Source organism: Mesoplodon bidens, assembly GCF_964165515.1.
Source record: "Mesoplodon bidens genome assembly, chromosome: 20".
In the NCBI taxonomy this organism is placed as follows: Eukaryota; Metazoa; Chordata; class Mammalia; order Artiodactyla; family Ziphiidae; genus Mesoplodon; species Mesoplodon bidens.
Window position 1 is genome coordinate 8,315,716 of NC_138181.1, and position 22,837 is coordinate 8,338,552.

General features: G+C 39.7%; 1 protein-coding gene across 1 annotated transcript in view; it reads right to left on the reverse strand.

Moving 5' to 3' along the window:
* Positions 1-1,977: 1,977 nt before the first annotated feature.
* HOOK3 (hook microtubule tethering protein 3) overlaps positions 1,978-22,837 on the reverse strand; it is a 104,928-nt gene continuing 84,068 nt past the window's right edge. Inside the window, exons 18-22 of the mRNA XM_081220931.1 lie at positions 18,504-18,586; positions 17,309-17,409; positions 15,965-16,069; positions 15,060-15,131; positions 1,978-12,001 (exon numbers count right to left, since the gene is read on the reverse strand). Of these exons, the coding sequence (XP_081077057.1) occupies positions 11,861-12,001; positions 15,060-15,131; positions 15,965-16,069; positions 17,309-17,409; positions 18,504-18,586 (502 nt within the window). The 3' untranslated portion in view covers positions 1,978-11,860. The remainder of the gene's footprint in view (positions 12,002-15,059; positions 15,132-15,964; positions 16,070-17,308; positions 17,410-18,503; positions 18,587-22,837) is intronic.

A 22,837-nucleotide genomic window follows, 5' to 3' on the forward strand; every position in this document is an offset into this window, starting at 1 on the left:
ATCCCACGTGCCGCGGAGAGGCTGGGCCCGTGAGCCATGGCCGCTGGGCCTGTGCGTCCGGAGCCTGTGCTCCGCAATGGGGGAGGCCACAACGGTGAGAGGCCTGCGTACAGCAAAAAAAAACCCAAAAACCAAAAACCAAAAACCAAAAACCAAAAAACAATAATTCATTAAGAAAGACAGGTCGAAGATATGAGCAGTAACAGCATGTTTGTATGTTAACAGGAATGATTCAGTAGAGCAGAAAAACCTGAAAATGCCAGACCGGGAAGTGGGGGAAATCTCTGGAAATAAGTCCTTTAGGAGAAGCCATCATACAAATGGGGGACTTTGGCTAGGAACACGGAGAGCTCATCTCACTACACAGAGACACTCATATTTTGGACAATTCCCTTAAAATACAGTCTCAGAAATTAACCGCCAAAGTAGGGAGTAGAAACATTTTAGAGCTCATGTTACAATACAACTAGATACCTGTTAAAAGAAGTGCACGTTTTTGTGGCTTCAAACTTTTCAGCTTTTGTTCACAGTGTAGTTACGTACCTGGTGGTCCTGCACCCCTGTGGGTGTGCTTGGCACAGGGATTAGAAGACGGGGAAATATCCTGATTCCAGGAGTATGATCTTCACGGCAGAAGTGTTACTTCTCTCTGAATCCAGACAATGCAGCTGTGGTAAGTGGGTCATTCCTCCACTGGGAGGTGGAGGGTCAGCCCCTTGGATCTGGTCTTATGTGTGACAACCCTCACAAATAAAAGAGAACTGATGCTGTGCAGTTTCCAAGGCCGGGTGCTGACGAGGTTTGGAGCTTTCCGCAGGGTTTCTCAGTACTCCTGCTTGGGGGAAGCCAGCTGCATCTAGGAAGTCCCTCTCCCGCGTGACTCCAGTGTGTGTGTCCGGCTGGCCACGTCGGGAGCTTGTGTGGGGAGCGGCCTGACCACTCTTGGGTGATCACCCAAGAGTCCACTGTCCACCCCAGCCTGGGTACCACATGTGAGAACAGTCTTCGGACGACTCTAGCCTCAGCCATCACCTAGCTGGGAGCGAATGAGGGGCCCGACAGAGAGCAGCTGGGGCTGTGCCCAGCCCCGGGAGAGCACATCGTCGTTAAGCCCACGACGCTGTGCAGTAGTCTACGGCGCGCGAGGCCGACCAGGGGCTTCCGGCTGGGACACACTCTAGGTGGGAACTTTCCTGTGTTGTGCCCCATTTGATCACACAGCTATTTCAAGGCAGCTGCTTTAGTTTTTGTGATTTACCTACCTTCTCATCCCCTTCTCCTTTGCTTCAACGTTCAATACCCAGGGCAGACACTCAATAAAAGCTAAGCTGAATATGGTTACCTCCAGGCTAATGAGTGAAGAACACTTACATTTCTCTTTCTGACATTAAAATGTCATATTAACTGCAAATTAAAGTGGGCACTATTTTGGTTACGTGCATACTAGGTTTGTTTTTAAATATTGGTGCTAACTTCACTCTGGAATTACTTTAACGTAAGTATAATCGATTTCGCCACTGCTGCTGCCGTTGTACGTGACACTGAAGATGCCATATTTCAATCATGTCTAGGGTGCAGGTGGGGGAAGAGGGTGAATTTTAAGGGTCGACAGGCAGGAAAAGGGGCATCTATGGCTTAAACAGGATGCTTCAACAATAATGCCTTATATTGTGAAAGCATGTAAGTACCTACCATTGGTTCTTGCTGGACTGTCTGTGGTAAGAGGGGAGAAGCCATGTTTACCTTTTATCCCTCAGAACTTTGGACAGTCAGCTTACACACATTGTGAACCAGCCTAAATCAAAACAAAACTTATCCTAGGTACTGGGAAAAAACTCAAAGACTATTCCTGATTTACAGCCAGTCAGCGGCATAATATCTAAATTGACAGGACAGTATGGCAAGCGGATGGATACTATTAGACAATTATTAAACATGCGTTTGTACGGCCTAAGAGCAGAAAAAATCTAAGCTGAGTTTTTATACAAGTCTTTATTTACAACTTGTATGACAACTGTACACTTTCTGCAGCCTTGAAAACATTTTTGTACTTGAATGGGAAAATATAGTTTGACCAAATCTTAACTTTATTCTTCATATACATATACTATATGCATACATATAAACATATACATATAATTAATACCATAACAAGTTGGCAGTCATAAAATTAAAATGAATAAGTGATATCAAAAGGAAATACAATATAAGTTTTCAAAAAATTAGAAATCTGTCTTCTGGTGATTTCTTGGACTTTACGTTTTTGCAATTTTGGTGAAAATTTCTCACAAGTCATTTACCTCAGAAAAAATAGTGAGAAAACCCACAAGTCTAACACAGAGTAAATGATTGGTAAACTTGGTAAACAGATGGAAAACTGCTTGGATGCCATTTATGTACAATGTAGTTAAAACTGTATTGATTCCATTTGTTAGGTGAGAGAGAAATTTAGAGTTCCACGTGGATTTCCTTTTTGGATTATGACTAAGAATGAAATCATGAAATTACGAATTCAATAGTCAACCAGAAATAAGAACATACCTAGCAATATCCTTTTTGAAAAGGCTAAACTGCAAGGTGGATAACTACAATGTCAAATATCAAACTAACAATTCACAGAACAATCAGTAATACTTAAGACATGAGTATAAGGCTTTAGAGCTGGGGCTGTAACCAGTACAACTCCAACTCCAATGTACTAAGGTGTTTTCCAGCTCATCTGAAAAGTTTAAAAAATACTATAGGAAAAAAAAGCCTCTTTCTATCCCCAAATCTTTGATAGAATTTGTTAATCAAAATAAGGCAAATTATTAAATTAGATATGTTTGAATTTTACCATTCATTACACAACCAGAAACTGGGTGTTATAAATGGTGGGGCAATTGTCAAAATATGAAAACTGCAAAACAAGAGTAAACCTGGAAATTATTCTTCTGAGTATAAATCTTTATGAGTTACACATAATCTGTAAACAGCTAGTGACAGCAATGGCATTTCAGTGCATCTGAATTTTAGATAACTAAGGCTATTAAAAAACCAAAAGCTTACTATTAAAAAAATTAAAAGCCCCCAAATGATTGATTGGCATTTGTGTACAGTCATTTCCTGTATTTAGACTAGCATGTTCTTTCTTATTTCAAGCACATTGAAAATCTCCCTTAACTAGTAATATGAGTCTCTGTAGAACACACATTAAATTAGACCACCATGAAAATAATAAAACAAACTCAAATCACACCATTTACTCATCTGTACTTGAATAACAATAAGAATTTCATTATAGTTGCTTGGAATTTGACACTACTGGATCAAGTCTGCTGCTTGATTAAAAAATTTAAAAACGAAGAGGAAAGCATCTGACTTCCTAACGGGATAGTTTTCACTAAGTACCAAGCTGACTCCAAAGAGTTATGATTAGCCTCTTATATTCATTAAAAAATTCAAAGATGCATCTGTGTAGATCCTTTTAGTTATGTTAAGCACTTTAGTAATAGGCCAAGTCAATTAATAGATCTTAAAAAAATGTTTCATTAGGTTGCTGGAATAAAATCTTTGCTTCATACATGAAACTTAATTTGATTCATAATCTAAGTAATTAAGAGCAAGAAACTATGAAGAAAATCAAAGAAACTATTTGGATCTTGATATACCTTTTAGGTAGAAGATGATCAAATGTGGTTTTAGGGGGAGAAACAAAAAAAACTGTTGGCAACTCTCCTTAGATCTATACAGATTTAAAAGTAAGAGGATAGGGCTTCCCTGGTGGCGCAGTGGTTGAGAGTCCGCCTGCCGATGCAGGGGACGCGGGTTCGTGCCCCGGTCCGGGAAGATTCCCACATGCCGCGGAGCGGCTGGGCCCGTGAGCCATGGCCGCTGGGCCTGCGCGTCCGGAGCCTGTGCTCCGCAACGGGAGAGGCCACAAGAGTGACAGGCCCGCGTACCGAAAAAAAAAAAAATTAACAGAATAGAAAGATTTAAAGGTTACAAAACAGAGGAATATGATGTTTATCAACTTTTACTTGTAAGTTAAGCATTCATCAGTTTCTGCTGGATAAATGTTAGAAACTGTATCATCAATTTTAAAAGACTACTTAAAAAAGGAAAAAAACCTGAAGATACTGTTATGATTTATGAAGTTATTTAATAATATCACTTAAAAAGTAAAGTGCTAAGCATCTGTTTAAAAAATACATTGAAAACTAGTTTCAGAGAATGGGGTTTTGATTTTTCCAGGGTCTTTAAAAAGGGCTGGTATTAATTTTTATAAGAAAAATAGCTTTCTTTAATGATGCCGGTAAAATCCAAGAGTATCATAAGTCAACTGAATATCTTTATTTTGTCCTTATTCTCTCTTTGGGCACCACAGCACTGTCAAAAGCATTTTCTGCAAAGATGGAAATGTTCTATATCTGTGCTGTCCAAAATGGTAACACACTTTCCACGGGTGGCTTCTGAAATGTGGCTGGGGGATTGGGGAACTGAATTCTTCACTTTACTTAATTTAAATTAGCACATGTGGCTGTGAACTGGCTAGTGAATTGGACAACGCAGGTCTAGAATCTACTCTTAACTAGATTAACAAGAAGCCAACGGATGCCAAAGACATTTAGAAGGTGACTTACCCACTTACCATTTCGTCCTTGTGTGTGTGTGACTGTGACTGTGTGTGTGTGTGTGTGTGTGTGTGTGTGTACAGGTGTGTTTCATTGTTATTTTTTTACTCGGGGAGGATAAGAGTGGCTCTTCCCTCAAAGGTCAGAGTCTAGCCTTCTCTATTTGTGCTTCTCTCTTCTAGGTGACCTGCCCACGCCAAGCATACCGGCAGAGTGGGGGGGGTAACGCAGAAGAAAGCTCTGCAGAAACACTTCACACCATAAAAGCATTTTTCTCATCCAGAAACGCAAAATAAAAAACTTTAAGAGAAAGTTCTTATGAGCAAATCTCCCTATTCTTTGGCAGCAATCATCCGTGTCAGTGTTTACATAACAACAAATATCTCACTCTCTTTTGACAAGGGTTGGAATACAGATATACTCAAGTACAAGCGGAAGGGTCCTGACTCCTCAAAGCATCTCTCAAAAGAATCAGCTGAAAACTCTGCTATATTTGAACTTAAGAAAACGGCCAAGTTCGTAAAGCATATGTTATAGTAGAACTCAGACTATTTTTGTAGTATCCTGCCCTTGTTATTGTCTGCCTTTTCCCATCACCTCACCCCCACCATTTTCCAGATCCTTGGACTTCACAGCTCCTGGAACCTGGCTTTGTTTCTCCTGTGCTTGAGTACATGCAACGTTGAAGAAACTATGAAAGTGAAGGACAGTTTGCAGGTTTGTATTTTAGGAGACAGGTAAATGGAAGGTAAGAGCATCTTCTGATTATAACCAGTAGACTGTTTACTTTGTATTAATGCAACTTTTGTTTTCAACAAAAAGTTTTAAGCGTGTCTACATTTGAGAGAACTTGGCTTCACGAGTACTAACTTATGAGTCTTATTAATGTGAAATATAAAATGTTAATTCATGCCTAGTAGCCCCAACCCAGCTTCAAAGAGAGTTCTAGACTTAGAACTTCAGACCTGACTTTAAACATTTCAGGAACAGTACAAAGCCTATTTATTTGGGCAATCTTTTACATTTTTCTTAGTGAGTGTTCCAAAATAAGGAAAAGACCCCCAGTGGAAAAGATGTAAATAGAAAATGCCACAGAAAGGTAGAAGGAAAATAATTATCTAATATTAGTAAAGTGCTGTGAATCTTGCAGTAAAGTATAAATAATACATAAGTGAGTAGAAGTAGTAAATAATATTAAGACATTCATCTCTAATAGTGACATCTATAAAATAAACACACTAGAGAATGTATATACAGTAACCACTGTCCATAGGTTGACAAACACACCGAGAATAAATATGAGTCCCTTTTATAACTTTTACAATATCAATGCTCATCAAATTATTTTCCTTTGTCAATTTAGAGATCTCTAAGGCAACGGTGCCTGCGCAGAAGTCTCCCCCACACAGTAAAGCCTCAGCATGCTTTGGTAATTTTCTTTTTCTCACTTTGAAATTGCTCTTCTCGTGATATTTAATTATTCTTTTAAGCTCTGAGTCAATATAATTTAGGATACTTGATAGCCCCATTGTCCTTAAATTTTGAGGCTACGGACACCTTCTCTGATGATTTCATCTGCAGACCCTAAACGTCTAATTCAGAGCCTGGCAGTAATGTATTAGGTATATAAAGGCTGTCCTTGAATATATACACACACACATATATATATATAAAGTCTACTCTTGTCTTCATTTTTGTTTTTTTTTTTTAAGAAGATGTTGGGGGTAGGAGTTTATTAATTAATTAATTTATTTTGGCTGTGTTGGGTCTTCGTTTCTGTGGGAGGGCTTTCTCTAGTTGTGGCAAGCGGGGGCCACTCGTCATCGTGGTGCGCGGGCCTCTCACTTATCGCAGCCTTTCTTGTTGCGGAGCACAGGCTCCAGACGCGCAGGCTCAGTAGTTGTGGCTCACGGGCCCAGTTGCTCCGCGGCATGTGGGATCCTCCCAGACCAGGGCTCGAACCCGTGTCCCCTGCATTAGCAGGCAGATTCTCAACCACTGCGCCACCAGGGAAGCCCTTGTCTTCATTTTAAACAAAATTTTCTGTGGGGCTACTACGTATAATTAAGGGAGACATGGTTTGCAAACCAGACACAGCAGCGGATCTAGATAACTGCTACGAAGCTGGTAGTGAGTTTCAGCCACCACAGATTTCTTCCCATCTCATCAGATCATCCTATCCTCCTGGCTTTAAATCACTATCTTCGATTTAGTAATGGGTTAACAGTTTCAAAATGAAAATAGATGCTTTCCCCTCCACTCATAAACATGTACAGTTAATACTGTGTGGCCAGTTAATGTCCACTGAAGGGAAGGACAATTAGAATATAAATTATTTTTTGTCTACTGTATTTTATTGAATGATCATGTAATAAAATCAGGAGATTTTATGTAAACTATTACTTTAGGAACATCTGTTAAGACAAGTATAGGTTTAATAGTGTTAGCACTTGTATCTGCCTGGATATTTGTTCAAAATGAGGCCTCTTCTTCTTCCGATAATCGATTCTACTCACTAGGAATGGATCTGCCTTGACAGCCTTCGGTTACTTTCCGATTTCTATGTTCACTTATATACAGCATACAAACCTATCTCACAGAATATTATTGGAAAATGTTAGAAAGCAGAAAAATACTGACGAGAGACGTAATTGCTGAAATAGAATTGTTAGGAAACATCCATAGACCACAACTGCTAAAACTCATATACTTGCCATAATTAGCTTCGGGTCTCTTATTTCTCAAATAAACTAATGTCCCTTTCTCTGTCATTTTAAGTGCAGTGTGAAGAATTCAAGCATACTTCAAGATAACATTAAATATAAGTTTTAAAGTTTTTATATTTATAAATACATGGGAATTGGATTGATAAAAGGCTGTTTAAAAGCAAAATTATCAGTACGTATTTTCCAAGAACATAATCAGTGATTTTAAAGAGATGGATGTCATCATATTTGTGCTGTCCTTCATTTTATAAAAAGGGAGATAAATATTGATACTTCCGTGATTTAGGGGGATGGGGAGGGGCAGAAATTAGCTGTGTCGGTAGCAAATTATTTTATGGTTTTTAGGCTTCTGAGAAAGAAACAGTATTTATTGCACAATTTTAGAACAATAAAATTATCTTGCTTAAATTGGACACTAAAATACTTTCAAATTTTTCCATAAAATAAACATATACCAATTATTATTTAAATATGCTTTATACAAAGTAAAAAACTGGATGACAGATACATTGAGAATGGCCTCCCTCATATAAAAACTTCATGATACAAAATATTTGAATCATTATAGTTACAAAGAATTAACTCTGAAATTGCTTTCTAAATGCAGTGAAACTGGCTTGCACATCTACTAAAATAAGCTGCCATTTTGACAGTTGGGACTATAGGAAAAGAGATAATCATTATTGAACGGAAAAACCCTTTCAACATATAAAAAGGGAAAAATTTTAAAACACGCTAAAGTAATTTTCAAAGATTCTGAGATCCCATCTTATTTTGTTCTGTACAGTCCTTCCTACCCTGTAAGGGTAGGACTCCTACTCACTGTTAAGGAGTACAATCCTGCATCAGTTCGACAGCCATTTCTAGGCAAAGAGTCACTTTGTAATATAAGGATAAGAAGTCAAAACATGCTCCCATAGTTTAATGAACAGACAACAAGAAGCAGGCTGTTATTTTGCCCCTAGCAAAAAGCAAGATGCCAAGCACCTTCCTCTCCCTTTAGGATCACAGGTTCTTATCCCAGTAGCTGTAAACTAACTAGGTTTACACTATCTGTGGGTTGTGGATGCTTTTTCAGATAAACCTCATGTGTTCCAACTGGGGAAAAGTGTAACACTCCTGGAGGCTGAGATCTGGACCACTGGAGGTTAAATGCAGGGAGTTAGGATAAATTCAAAAATTTAGAATTTTATTTCAAGAAAATTCTTATATCAGAATAAAGATTTTCAAGTTTTCAACACAGTGTTATCTTTAAAAGATGAGTGCTTGTTGGAGAGCAAGAGACACTACAAGATATTTCATATCATTAGATATGAATAAATAAAACTGCAGTTGAAAAGGAAGTGTGAGTAAAATAGCTCAAAAATAAAATGTACCTTTTCTTCAACCTAAATCCCCCTTCCCCTCACAATCACTTACTGCTGGTTTGTTTGCACAGCACCGGTTTTCACGCCTTGCTGAAGACTGCTGATACATATGGGCTGATGTTTCTGACTGGAAACATTTAGCTCAAGTTTGTACAACTGAGCTTTTATCATACAGACAAAGCAGTAAGACTGTAACAAAATAACAGCGGACAGTATTATCCTTATTATAATGAATCATCTCGTTAGCCAATTTTACCAGGCTGGGCCATCAAACAGAAATAATTCAATGCTGATCAATTTTAGAAAATGGAGCCTTTGTTTTGGGACTTCTTTTTCTTGGTTATTATTAAATAATCAGACAAATACTAAAAGAGGTATGATGGGGTTTTTGCAAGTTTTTTTTAAGATACGTACAGCTGCATTATTTACTCTCTTTTTAAGATGAGGTAAACTGTAATATTTGCTGGATTTGTTTTCCCCATTACAAACTTCTTACATACACACTGCAGAATATGAATTTCATGCTTTTGTAGTCTTTGGTTATTAACTCTGTATTTTCTCACCCTGGTTAGAGGGAAAACAGAAAATAAGCTTTTTGTTCACCAGAACTCAGACAGGGGCTGATGGCTCAACCCCAGCCTTAGCGCAGTAACTCTGTGCTGACTCCACAGCGTGCCCAGCGTCATCGCCAGAGAAAGAGAAATGTAAAAATCCTGTCCAAAACTGAGCAAAGGAAACGGGGTCCTCACTGGGACAGCTAAGTTCCATTCCTGATTTTTAAAAAACCATCACAGAATGTTTAGAAATAAAGTTTCTGCTATGGAACGAAAGCAATATACTAAAATTTAAAGATACTGTAAAGGTGAGTGAAACTTACGAACGTAAGCACCAAAATAATGGCATGCTGAAGAAAAATAAGACGGAAAACTTCCTTCTAAAAACTTGGCACTTTCCTCTCCCATTTAGAGAAACATATCTGAGCAGGGGGGTGGGTAGGAGACCAGGACTGGGACAGTAAATAGAGAACTAAAGTTAAAACCTCTCCTCTCATGGGATATAATCCATTTAAGAAACAGCTCATGGACTCTTGATTTTCATCTATCTTATTTTGCAGGTATATTTCCCAATAATTTTAATTTTACCAAGGTGAATGTTCATGCTCTGTTTTAAAACTGTTGGATCCTTACTCTGATTTGTGAAATAAAGGGACGGGGAGGGGTGGAGGTGGGGGAGGGTTACCCATCTTAAATCATTTTTAATCATTCATTGTCAAAACTTTCTACGTTGATTAGGTCTGCTTGCCCTCCTGAAACCCCACGATGCATTCCACTCGCTGGTTCTCTCCATTACTACTAAGTCTTCCTGCTTTTCTTCTTACCAGGCAGAAGCACTCACACTGAGCACAGACTTGTGTACTTAATGTAAAAAATTAGCACAATGCATGGAGTCATTTCCGTGTATATTCTAATACCTTTCTTCAAGTACGGTTTCTGAGGACAAATGAAAACACCTAAAATAGAATTTAGGTCAATTTCTTATAAAAAAAAAGGAAATAAGGGTTTAAAAATCAAACACTGGAATATAGTTTCTGAAAATTCTTGATTATGTTTAGCTTGATTTAAAGTTACTCATTTGTATTTAATACACAAAACTAAATGAAACCTGAACTTCTAAATAGCAAGTATATGAAATAAAATCTTCTTAATAGGTGACCTATCCAAAACCGAAAACCAACAAATAATCGACCTAGTTTCAGTAAATTTTTGCTTTACTGGGCTATGGGCTATAGTGCAAGAAAAAGGCTGGAGGGGAACTTAAATATAATTTGGGGCCAATATGGAAAGTTAGGCAGAGACATTTCGTGTTCAAGTGAATGACATTTTGCATTTATATAGCACCTTATATAGTCAAAGTGCTTTACAATCATTATTACTTGACAGCCATTCATCAATGTAAATAAACATAGTTTATAATCTGTCAACAAATGTAAGCACTTTGGGGCAACCCAATACCCAAGAGAATCTACTCAGTAGCAAACTCTTATTTAGACTAGTACATAGAATTAAGAAAAAATATGACAGCCACCTGTCATAACATCAGACACGAGAAGTCACTTATTGATCCTAACGACTGATACTAAGATGTTAAGTATTAGGAATTATTGAGAAATAGAAGGTTTTATGTTAAGGAATAAGTAAGACAAATGAGGTGCAAGTCAACAAGGAAATTACCCCAAAGGTAAGGCCACCTATGACTCGTAAGTATATAAAAAATACATCTTTTATATACTTTTATATGTGGAGGGCAGTTGCAACGAAATGTCAGCCCATTGCTAGAATGTGATCCTCAGTTACTGTGACATTCCTAAAAAAGAAAAAAAAATGAACACACTGCCTGATTTTTTTTCTTCTGTAACTTCTCCCCAAATAACCTAACCAGTGCATTCACTTCTGCCCACAAATAAGATGGTAGGCAATAATGAAATTCTATTTATGTTTTAAAAATAGTTTCCAAATCTTTGGACAAATTTAATTTCCTATAAAAGAATGTGAAAACTCAGTTTTTCCCTCTAAATAGTTCTATCAGGTGCCTTAGGTAAGATGTGATTAGCACCTCTGCCAATGTATTTACGTCTTTGCAAAAAGTGCACTTGCCAACCATTTCACATAGGAAGTACGCAAGTTATCTGAAGTGCATTTGGAAAACAATTGAAAACACAGATTAATACATCATAAAACGATTCATTCCCTTTAAACAAAGACATTCTTAGAAAGCCTGGTAACACAGAGGCACAATAAAGAATATAAATTGTGTATCAATTATTGGCAGAAAATCTAAATCATTACAAAGCCTACACCATTGGGGAAAGGACATTTTCATACAAAGAAAAGTACTACACTGATATACAACACTTTTAATTGGGCATTTAAAAACTTTTTGGCACATTAAAAGGAACCAAAAGGACTACAAAAGAAAGGGCCAAGAGACTAAAACATTATAGATACAGAAGAGAGAAAGTCCTCAAATGAGAAACAACTAGCTAGTAACATGAAATACAGACAAAATATCAGCTGGCTGAATTTCCTGAAATGGTACATGTAACAGAAGTATGCTGTGAATGCGCGGTGTTTTCTATTCTAACCGCAGGACTTGTCTACCTTGCTGTGGCTGGCTGGACGTGGCCCGGGTAAGACCTTCTCGTGCTGGTGGCTTGTCTCTGCCTCGCCAGGAATGACTGCCCCGAACCTGTACTAGCAAGTCTGTCTTCTGCCGCCTTTTTATGCAGAGTCATTCCCTAGTAACACGGGAAAAGAGTCATCGGTGAAAAAATAACGGAACACTCTCGCACAAAAGAAGATTGCGTCCCGCAGAATTTGTTCCCTGACGGCATACGGCACGATTGGGAACGTTAACTCTGCTCATGATGGATTAAACTCTTCGAGACGTTTAAGTTCCAACAATTAGGGACAAATCTTCTTTTGGAAAAAATTAAGGCTTAATTTTCTGAATTTACAACAACGCAAACAGTACATTGTAATAGAGAATGATCTTTGGAATACATTATCCATACTCAATCATACTTACTTCCCTTTCGAATCAAATGCATAAAGTGATTTTCCAAGAAAAAAAGGGCAATTGATTGGTAGCAGTTGATTCACGTGGGGATACGGAAATCAGAGGGTTTAGTTAGAATAGAAAACCACAAAAGCACTTGTTCTTTCTTAGGCTGGAAAGTCACGCCAGGTATAATACATACCACCACGCTGCTTTTCTTCACAGGCAGACTTGTTAAGGGAAGTTCCTGACGGCTGGCCCCCGCAGCGGGCCCAAGGAGCGCAGGACTGGAGAAGGAGGCCTACCCGCTTAGAAGGGGGACGAGCCCACCTGCCGGGCCAAGGGCACCTGAACAGGAGGGAGAACCTGCGGGGCTCTCTAAACGCGGAGGAGCAAACGGTGAGGACCCTGAGCAGATCCGGAAAAAGGGGTTTCCGTTCTCATTTAATAAGCTAGCGAAGAACCCTCGGCAGAGAAGCAGGAAGAACTGGGAGCGGCAGCTTTGTCTCACCGGTGACTGGACGCGAGATGACGGGAGCAAGCGGACGCCGGCCACAGGCAAGGAGGAGAAACAGAGCCGGGAGAGACGCGGGGCAGGCGCCAGAGGCGCTGGGCAAACCCGCACAGAAGGCAGAAGGCAAGCCAAACCTCCCAACTCCCATCACCTCCAGGGAAACTGGGGTCATGGCTCTGCGTTTCAAACAGACCCCAATGCACAACATTCTCCACTTTCCCCATGAGAAAACCCAGGATGTGCTTTTTACTCAGTTTGGAATTAAAGCATTTAAGGATGTGAATAAAATGGACAAATATCTATTGGTAATATCTGTTAATTTGGCTACAAAACTTAACAATTATACTTTATTTAAAATATACCTTTGTAACTTTCCCATTCTAAACAACTTATTCAAAGTCTAGACTCCCCTTCAAGATCTCAGTATCCATCATGAGGCCATTCCCTGAGATACTTAATACCTTTTCCCAGCACTCACCATCCTCACTTCCAGTTCGGTTGTCTGGGATGCAGAACTTTCTGAATGTATGTATGAAGCTGTTACCGGCTACCCTATCTGAACATAACTTGTGTGATCCTACTGGGAGTTATTCCTTCACTCTCTGCAGAGTTGAAAACCAGGATTCTTCTTTAATACCATGTCACAGAACGAATCAGTTTTGTTCCATAAGAAACACAATATGTGAAGTCATAAAAATCCATCAGGTACATGAAATCACTAATAGGGACCGAGGGGCGGAGCTCCCAGATTGCTAACATTGACCTTGAAGGAGGACGAAAAGGAAACAATGTGGGTGAGTCAGGACGAGCTCCCAGAGAGCTTCCTTAAATACGGGCTTTTCTTAGTTTTTACTTTTTTTGTGTGTGTGTGGTACGCGGGCCTCTCACTGCTGTGGCCTCTCCCGTTGCGGAGCACAGGCTCCGGACGCGCAGACTCAGGCCCAGCCGCTCCGCGGCATGTGGGATCTTCCCGGACTGGGGCACGAACCTGCGTCCCCTGCATCGGCAGGCGGACTCTCAACCACTGCGCCACCAGGGAAGCCCATTTTTTACATTTTAATTTTCGATTAATCTATATTTGTTAACAGTAATGGTAATGTAAACCCAGTATGATTTCCTTTTTTGTTTTTTAAAATTGTGATAAAAATCTTAAATATGTAGTTTTTGTTTGTTTGTTTGTTTTTTTGTGGTACGCGGGCCTCTCACTGCTGTGGCCTCTCCCGTTGCGGAGCACAGGCTCCAGACGCACAGGCTCAGCAGCCATGGCTCACGGGCCCAGCCGCTCCGCAGCACGTGGGATCTTCCCAGACCGGGGCACGAACCCGTGTCCCCTGCATTGGCGGGCAGACTCTCAACCACTGCGTCACCAGGGAAGCCCTTAAATATGTAGTTTTAACCAAGGCAAATATAAATGTGGACATGTCATAAAACTGTATGAAATTTTGACAAAGTTCAAATCACATTATTAGGAGACCTGGGACACAAACCTTTCAGACACAGTATCAATTGTAACTGTAAAATGGTATAATTTACAATTGTAATTGTAAAACGGTACTGTGCCAGTAACACAACTACAGGGTCAGAGGGGTATGATGAAAAGAATCTGGTCCAACCTCCTATCTCAGGCAGCTAACACTTTGAAAAGGTGGAGTGGTCTTATTGGGAAGAAGAACAAGGCAGAAAAAGAAGAAAAGGTCTAAGAAAAAAATATTGAAAAAAGTACAGCACTCTTCAAAATCCATAGCTCTTCATATCCAGATAAGTCTTACTGAAGCCCAAAATGCTGATAGGCATTTATTTTCCCCTGAAATACGTTTAAGATTTTTTGTTGGAAAATTCAATTTCAAAACCTTCAGCTGTTCAGGGTCTAAGACCGTGAACACTGACCAAAACCTGAGAGACAGTTAAACTATTTTCATTACAAGTACTGCTCCTGCAAAGGCACTGAAATAGTCCCACAGAACAAAAGCTACTGTATCTATGTTTAGATATTATTAAAGTCCCTACCCCCCCCGAGAATAAAATGGTCCTGAGAGACAGAAATCTTACTATCCTCTAGGACAGGGATAAAGATGTGTCCACAATGTTCTAGCCCCGTTTATGGTGGTTCCTGTATCTGTTGTTTGGCCCTAAGATCAGCATTAGGGTTTTGTTAGTGTGTGTTAGGACAGTAATTACTTTCAGATTCATTTGGTAGAATTACTTCTACAGTAAAGGGAGGAGTATAATAAATGATACATATTCACTGCATTTCGCAATATGTTTTGACGTGTTATTTTCTTACCATATTGTACCAGGCACTAACAATATATTTCTCCTCCATCTCTCTTTGACTCTTTGTTTTCTCATATTCTTTCTAAAAAGCAAGCACATGTAAGCATGTTAAGATGAAAAACAATTCAACATAAATAAAATACTCACAATAAACTATCTAAGTTCACGGGCACAACTGTACAGTCAGCTCTCTATATCCATGGGTTCCACATCCATGGATTCAACCAACCCCAGATCGAAAATGGTAAAAAAAACAAAACAAAACAAAACAAAAAAAAGACAGGAAGTTCCAAAAACCAAAACTTGGATTTGCCACGCATAGGCAACTATTTTTTTTTTAAAGTATGGATATCTTTTTTTTAAAATTAATTAATTAATTATTTTTGGCTGCGTTGGGTCTTCGTTGCTATGCGCGGGCTTTCTCTAGTTGCGGCGAGCAGGAGCTACTCTTCATTGCGGAGCGTTGGCTTCTCATTGCGGTGGCTTCTCTTGTTGTGGAGCACAGGCTCTAGGCGTGCGGGCTGTAGAGTGCAGGCTCAGTAGTTGTGGTGCACAGGCTTAGTTGCTCTGCAGCATGTGGGAATCTTCCCAGACCAGGGATTGAACCCGTGTCCCCTGCATTGGCAGGCGGATTCTTAACCACTGCGCCACCAGGGAAGTCCCCATAGGCAACTATTTGCATAGCATTTACATTGCATTAGGTATTATAAGTAATCTAGAGATGGTTTAAAGCACATGGACGATGGGCTTAGATTTTATGCAAATAACCACATTCACTACTTTCTACGAGGGACTTGTGCATCCGTGGATTTTGGTAACTGTGCCTCGTGGATGTTGAGGGACCACTGTGCATAGCAAGCCTTCTAGAATTGAAAATAAAAAAATCAAATGTCTTATCATATTACAGTAAACTACCTCCAATGAATGGAATTGCCGATCCCGTTCGTGGAGCTGATTTTTAAGAGCTTGTATTTCTGGTGCTGCTCCTTGATTTTGTTTAGGATCTAAAGTACGGATAACCTACAAAAAGTAATAAAAGAAAAACTTTAAAAGTCTCAAACCCAAGGAGTGTAATATCTAAGGAAGCAGTCATTTAAAAAAAAAGATAAACCTTATGAGACTCAAAAGTTATCTTACGTGGACACTTTAAAATCTGAATGTATAAAATGATATTCAGTTGTTACAATTTTTAATTATATAAAATTTTAAAATTATGTGGAAGAGTCAGTGATAAGAAGTAATTCTGGCTTAAAATTAATCACACTACAGCAGACACTACTGACAGCAATCTTCCCTTTTCCGTTCCTCTGACCTGGTTCAGGGGCCTCTGCCTCTGACCAGGTGTGCGAGGATGGAGCGGGTCCCAGTGGTCCACAAGCCTGTCTCTGTGGTCCTTCTCCTCCTTTGCCAGACGCTGGGTTTACACACAGGCTGGTGACACAATTCTAGCCGGCCCACCAGAGGGCTTCTGGGAAGGGTCTTTGCTTTTTGGCTCAGCAGTTTTACTATCAAAAATGATCAACCCCATAGAAAACTTGAAAGAGCAGAACAATAAAAACCCATTTCCTTTAACCCGGATTGACCAACCGCAGCACTGCCACCTTTGTCTCATGACACGTGACCCTCAAGCACTTCAACACGCATCTCCTTAGACTAAGGACATCCTCCCACATCATCTGTAAGAAAGTGAACCTCTCTATAAGTCATCACGATTCAGCCCAAATCCACGTTTCCACAGGTGTCCCCAATCCAGGGTCGCTGCATTTGGCAGGGAGGTCCCTTTGGGCTCCTTTACAGGAGAACAGCTTCTGGTGTTCCGTGACGCTCCAGTGCCTATTTCTGCTTTCATAATGTGGATTCTCATCCCAGAGGCTGGATTTATCTGATGCCTTCCTGAAGGTGTTACTTAACTTGTTCCAGTAACCTCCTTTTCCCTGGGAACTGGAGCTAGGCCAGAAGCCCTGAGCACTGCCGACAGCAAGGCTCATCTGGAGACAGAGGCGGGCCCTCCCGCCGGGCACAGCGGATTTTGATAATTAGGCAAGGTGCGGCTGCCACCCATTTCCTACATAGAAATGTGATTCCCTCTTGGTAACGAGTAAGTAACCTGGGGCGGGGGCGACCTGTTTGACCATGGCCTCTTGCTCTTTTACTCCTCATGTCCTTCTGTGTGAGAGGTCACGTTCAGGCACTGTATTTTGAAACATCAGCGAAACACAATGAGAAAGTGCAGTGAGAGGCCCGCAGACTCACACTTACACTTTTGGCTTTCTCTAAGTATTTTTTATATCTTTCTTCCATTTGCTTCATTTCCTCTTCTTTCTTCCGTAAAGCTTCTTGTAATTCTTCAATTTTTAAGGCTATTGGTGAGACAGTAAAAAATTAAAAATTTTTTAGACCTAACAACTTGAAAATATTTCAACTGACAAAATAGTAAACAGCTTTGAGAGACGGTTTTGTCTATATATATATAATTTTATTTTTTAAAATTCACAATTGTTTTAAACAAAAAGCTTTTCTTAGAAATAAACAAAAACTACACTATGGAAGCACACAAATTAAAAAGTATTCATGGATGGCTGAAGGGATAAACAAAATGTGGTCTATTTACACAAATAGTTGATTATTCAGCCTCCATTCTGATACATGCTACAATATGGAGACATTATACTAAGTGAAAATGAAAGCCATTACGTGAAGTGAAACAAGCCGGACACAAAAGGACAAATATTGTATGATTTCACTTACATGAATTACCTAGAAGAGTCAAGTGCATAGGGACAGAAAGCAGAACAGAGGCTACCAGGGGCTGGGAAGAGGGGAGGAGGGGAGTGGTGAACAGGTAGAGAGTTTCAGTTTGGGAAGACGAAAACGTTCGGGAGATGGACCGTGGCTGTACAACAGTGTGAATGTACTTAACATGTCACTGAACTATATACATTGGGCTGGCCAAAAAATTTGTTTGGGATTTTCATCGCATCTCATGGAAAAACCCGAACGAACTTTTTGGCCAACCCAATACTTAAAAATGGTTAACATGGTCATTTTTATGTTATGTATATTTCACCACAATACTAAAAAGGTAAAAGTCTGTGTCCTGCTCCCACATCCACAGAGAAGAATTAATAAATTTAAGCTACATACGGGTGTAAATATCAACCAAAGGAAAAGTCTGGCTGACTTACACTGCAACGACACTGTGAAAAAAATTTCATAAAATATGCATTAGCATCCATAGTTAAGGAAAAACTCACAACTAAATTAGAAATTTAAGAAATACTGTAAAGATGATTATATGTGTATGTGTGTGTGTGTGTATACTCTTTCTGTGAACAGGGCAAATTCCTCAATTGCTAGAAAATATAATAGGGCCTATTTCTAAAAAAACCAAATTTTATTTAAACTCATCACTAGGGCTAACCAACTGAAAACTATGCTAATTGGGAAAACTCACAGCTGTTGTTAAATCTTGGCTCAAGGTCCTCGATGATGGCTCTCTTCTTCTGCAGCTCATTATTGGCCTCGTGCAGCTTCTCTCTGTGACAAAATATGTAACACTCTTACCTACTACTCTTTTGCATTTTTTCACTTGAAATGAAAGATATAAGTTCTTTCTTTTTTTTTTTTTTTTTTTTTTTTTGCTGTACGCGGGCCTCTCACTGCTGTGGCCTCTCCCGTTGCGGAGCACAGGCTCCGGACACACAGGCTCCGCGGCCATGGCTCGCGGGCCCAGCCGCTCCGCGGCATGTGGGATCTTCCGGGATAGGGGCACGAACCCGTGTCCCCTGCATCGGCAGGCGGACTCTCAACCACTGCGCCACCAGGGAAGCCCTAAGTTCTTTCTTTATGGGATACACTAGCATAGCACACAAGTGCTATGAAACAAAGAGGACAAGACTAATCCAACATAAACATATTTTCTAAATGACTGAAAGATAGAGACAAAAATCTCAGAGTTGGAAATAGTAGTCATTCTTTTATATAAACCTGCACAAGAGGTTAGAAATAACTTGATGATCTTTATCGTTTCTAGGAATAAGGATATTGTAAAAATTAAATTTAAAACTTTGCTCAGGTTTTATAATGCAAAACTCTTGTTGCAAAAAAATTGAAGCTCCTAAAATAAGAATAGAAAGAACGGTACATGCCAATAAAAAAGAATAAGTGAATGGTACATGCACCCATGTGGAGAGATATCATAGAATAATGTTGAATAAAGTCAGACACAAAAGGATAATACTATATGATTTTTTTTATATGAAGTTCAGAAAGTGGCAAAACTAACAAAGGGTGATAAGAGATGAGCAGTGGCCAGTCTGGGGATGGAATCAATTAATGAAAAGAGAGAACAAAGAATCCTGGGGTGTTGCTGGAAACATGCTATATATTGATCTGGGCCACCTGCCTATGTAGGAAAACACTCATCTAGCTGTAGACCTAGGGACTCAGGATTTGTAGACTTTACTGTAAGGTATATTCCAATAGAAAAGTAAAAGAATGAATGAACAGAAGTAAGTTTTTTCCTAGTATTTACATAATGTGTAATTCTCTATACTATTTAGCGTGGCACTCTGGAATATGAGAGGGAAAAAAAGGCTGCAAAAATTGGAAAATACAGAAAAACACGAAGAAAAAATAGAGTACTTTGTTATGTCTATTTCTGGTCTTTTCTATGCATAATACTCTAATAAATCTTTGTTGAGGGTATACACACACACACACACACACACACACACACACGCAGACATATGTTACACAAAATAAATATATACAGTTTAAATAAGAAAAACTAAGCCCAGTGAAGAAAAAGGTTAAGAAATAAAAATTATCCCAGAACCTTAAAAATCCCACGTGTTCCTATCTCTTTCCCAGCGGTAACCAAAATCAAGAATTTTAGCCATTCTCATGATTTTTGTGATGGGCCTCTGTGTATATTCCTGAACACTACATGGCTTAATTTTGCCCTATTTTTACTTTACACATTAATTATACTGTATGTACTGTTCTGTGACCTCTGTTTTTTACTTAACACTCTGTTCTTGAGATTCATTTATGTTCATGTGTTAGCCCTGGTTTATACCTTTTTATTGCTGTACAGTGTTCTATTGTTTGAAATATCTCAATCTATTTATCATTTTACAGTTGGTGATATTTGTACTGTTTCTGCTTTTCTGCGATTAAGAACAATGTTGTTTCTTGTTAAACACACAACTTGTGAGGACAGAGGTGTGTCCAGACAGTACCCAGTGTTCTTGAGCTCCTATGTTGTTTCTACTTCTGGCCATGAAGCGATGGATAACTGTTACTGCACTTGCTCTCCTGCTAAGAACAAGTAGGAAGCTGGGCAAACTATGTAAAACAACTGTTTCAGAAAGTGGACAATAGGCAGTACAAGATTCTGATCCTCAGAGAAAGAAAACAAGAGTGGGAACCCCTACGATCTCTCTGGCTTTCTGTCTGCAGTCAGGGGGAGATCACAGGAAGGGTGTGGCCCATCCCACTGAGCTGAGGAGAAAGAGATTAGAACGTGGGGAGGCAGATGTGGCTAGAATTTGTGGAGCAGAGTAAGAGATGAAAGAGCCATGTAAGAAAAGATCACCATAAGTTGGCATATGGGTGCGCTTAAGTGTTTGGATTAATACTAAATTGCGTGTTTCTAGGGATGGACACCACGAGGTTTGTCAAGGGACAACTGCAGAAGAATGGAAAATTACTGGGGCGCTGAGAGGGAAAACCCCCGAAAGTCCACACATTGAGCTCCAACTAGTCAGAGCTGGGTTCTCACTGAAACTGAGACATTTGGTAGGGACCTCGAAGTACAGAGCTTTTCAGCTGGGGATAATTTGGCCCTCTTGGGGCTGTCTAGAGATAATCTTGATTGTCACAACTTAGGAGGGTGTTGCTGGCTTCTAGTGGGGAGAGGAAAGAGACACTGCTGAATATCCTACAATGCACACAACAACCGCCTACAACAACAGCAAAAAAAATCATCAGAGGGAAATGAATAATAACTAAATAAACCACCTTATAGTCACTTCTTAAAAATAAATGTTTGAAACTGACAAAAAAACCCCAATGTTCTTTCACACTTTCTTCTAAATGTCTCCTGGTAAACACGGACCACAGCGTCTCTAGGAATCTAGGGTACACATAGAAACGTAGAATCCGTGGGTTACAGAACATATGCATGTTGCAGTTTACTAAATAAACTGATGTATATCCCTACCAGCAGTGGATGAGAGTTACCAGCGCTCAACATCTCTGGCAATACTTAGTACATCTGATTCTTAAATTTTACCAATTTGTTGTGTGTAAAATAGTCTTGTTGTAGTGTTAAATCTGCATGGTCATTCATCTTTTGAGATGTCTGTGGGCTCTGTGGTAGGCTGAACTGTGTCTCTGAAAAAGATATGGTGAGGTCCTAAACCCCAGAACCTGTGAATGTGACACTATCTGGAAATAGGGTCTTTACAGATGACTTAGTTAAGATGAGGTCATACTGGATCAGGGTGGGCCCTAATCCAATTACTGGTGTCCTTATAAGAAGGCCACGTTAAGATGGAGAGAGAGATTGCATCTATACACCAAGGAACACCAAGGGTTGCTGGCAGCCACCAGAAGCTAGTAGAGGGGTATGGAACAGATTCTCCATTAGAACTTCTAGAAAGAACCAATCCTGCTGATACCCTGATTTCAGACTTCTAGCCTCAAGAACTGTTAGAGAATACATTTCTGTTGTTTTTAGCCTTGCAGTTTGTGGTAATTTGTTATAGCAGCCACAGGAAACTAATACAGGCCTCATCTTCACTAATAAATTCTTTTTGATGAAGATTTTTACCATGTCAATGAACACAGAACAATGGTCAGACAGTAGTTTTATGAAACCACAGGTATTCTATTTTCTGCAATTAAGGGATGGGAAATGAAAAAAGGACAGAATTCAACACTAAATTCTCACTGCAGGTAACCTCACAGTGGCTGGAAGGAGACAGGTGCTGTTCTAGTATTTTAAGAACCTGCCCAGTGTTAGACTTGCCCTAGGAGCGTCTCAGTTTCCCATATAAGAAAGGAAAGAAAGAAGGAAAGAAAGGAAGGAAGGAGGAAAGAGAAAGAAAGAAATTAGGATAGCATGCAGCAAACTGCCGGACTACAGAATTCTTCCCAGTGATCACTACGGTACCCAGGATGTCTGTTTACCGCGGCCTAACCCTGTAACGCTCCACCAGGCTGGCGATCCATGGGCACCCACACTCAACATCTACAAGAACAGAGTTTTGCCAGGAAGTGATAGGAAGGATTACAGCAGTTACTGGGTGCAAGAAAAATTACAAAACACTCCTAACATTGTCAACCTCAGATATGGAAGAAGATTTCTTCTTCATGAGGAAACGACTGTAATATTTAAAAATTTAATCATTTAGATCAAAAAGTCATGTTCAGGTATGTTTGCAATTCAAGGAAATGTTTGAAAATCTGCTACTGATAAGCTTAATAATACTTTAAAACATTTACATAAAAAGGAAGCTTCAGCTGGCCAGACTCTAGAGCTGGAAAATTCAGCCCGCGGCCCGTTCCTGCATAGAAAGCTTGGTTGGGACAGTCACAGCTCTGGTTTACATACTGCCTGTGGCCACTCTCGAACCTCAGAGCTAAGTGGTTGGGACGCAGACCACTGTTTGCAAAGCCTAAGGCAACTACTCTCTGTTCCTTATAGAAAACATTTCTGACTGCTGATCCAGAGGGTCCCACACCCCTAACTGGGATCGTTAAATACTATCGTGAAGATAT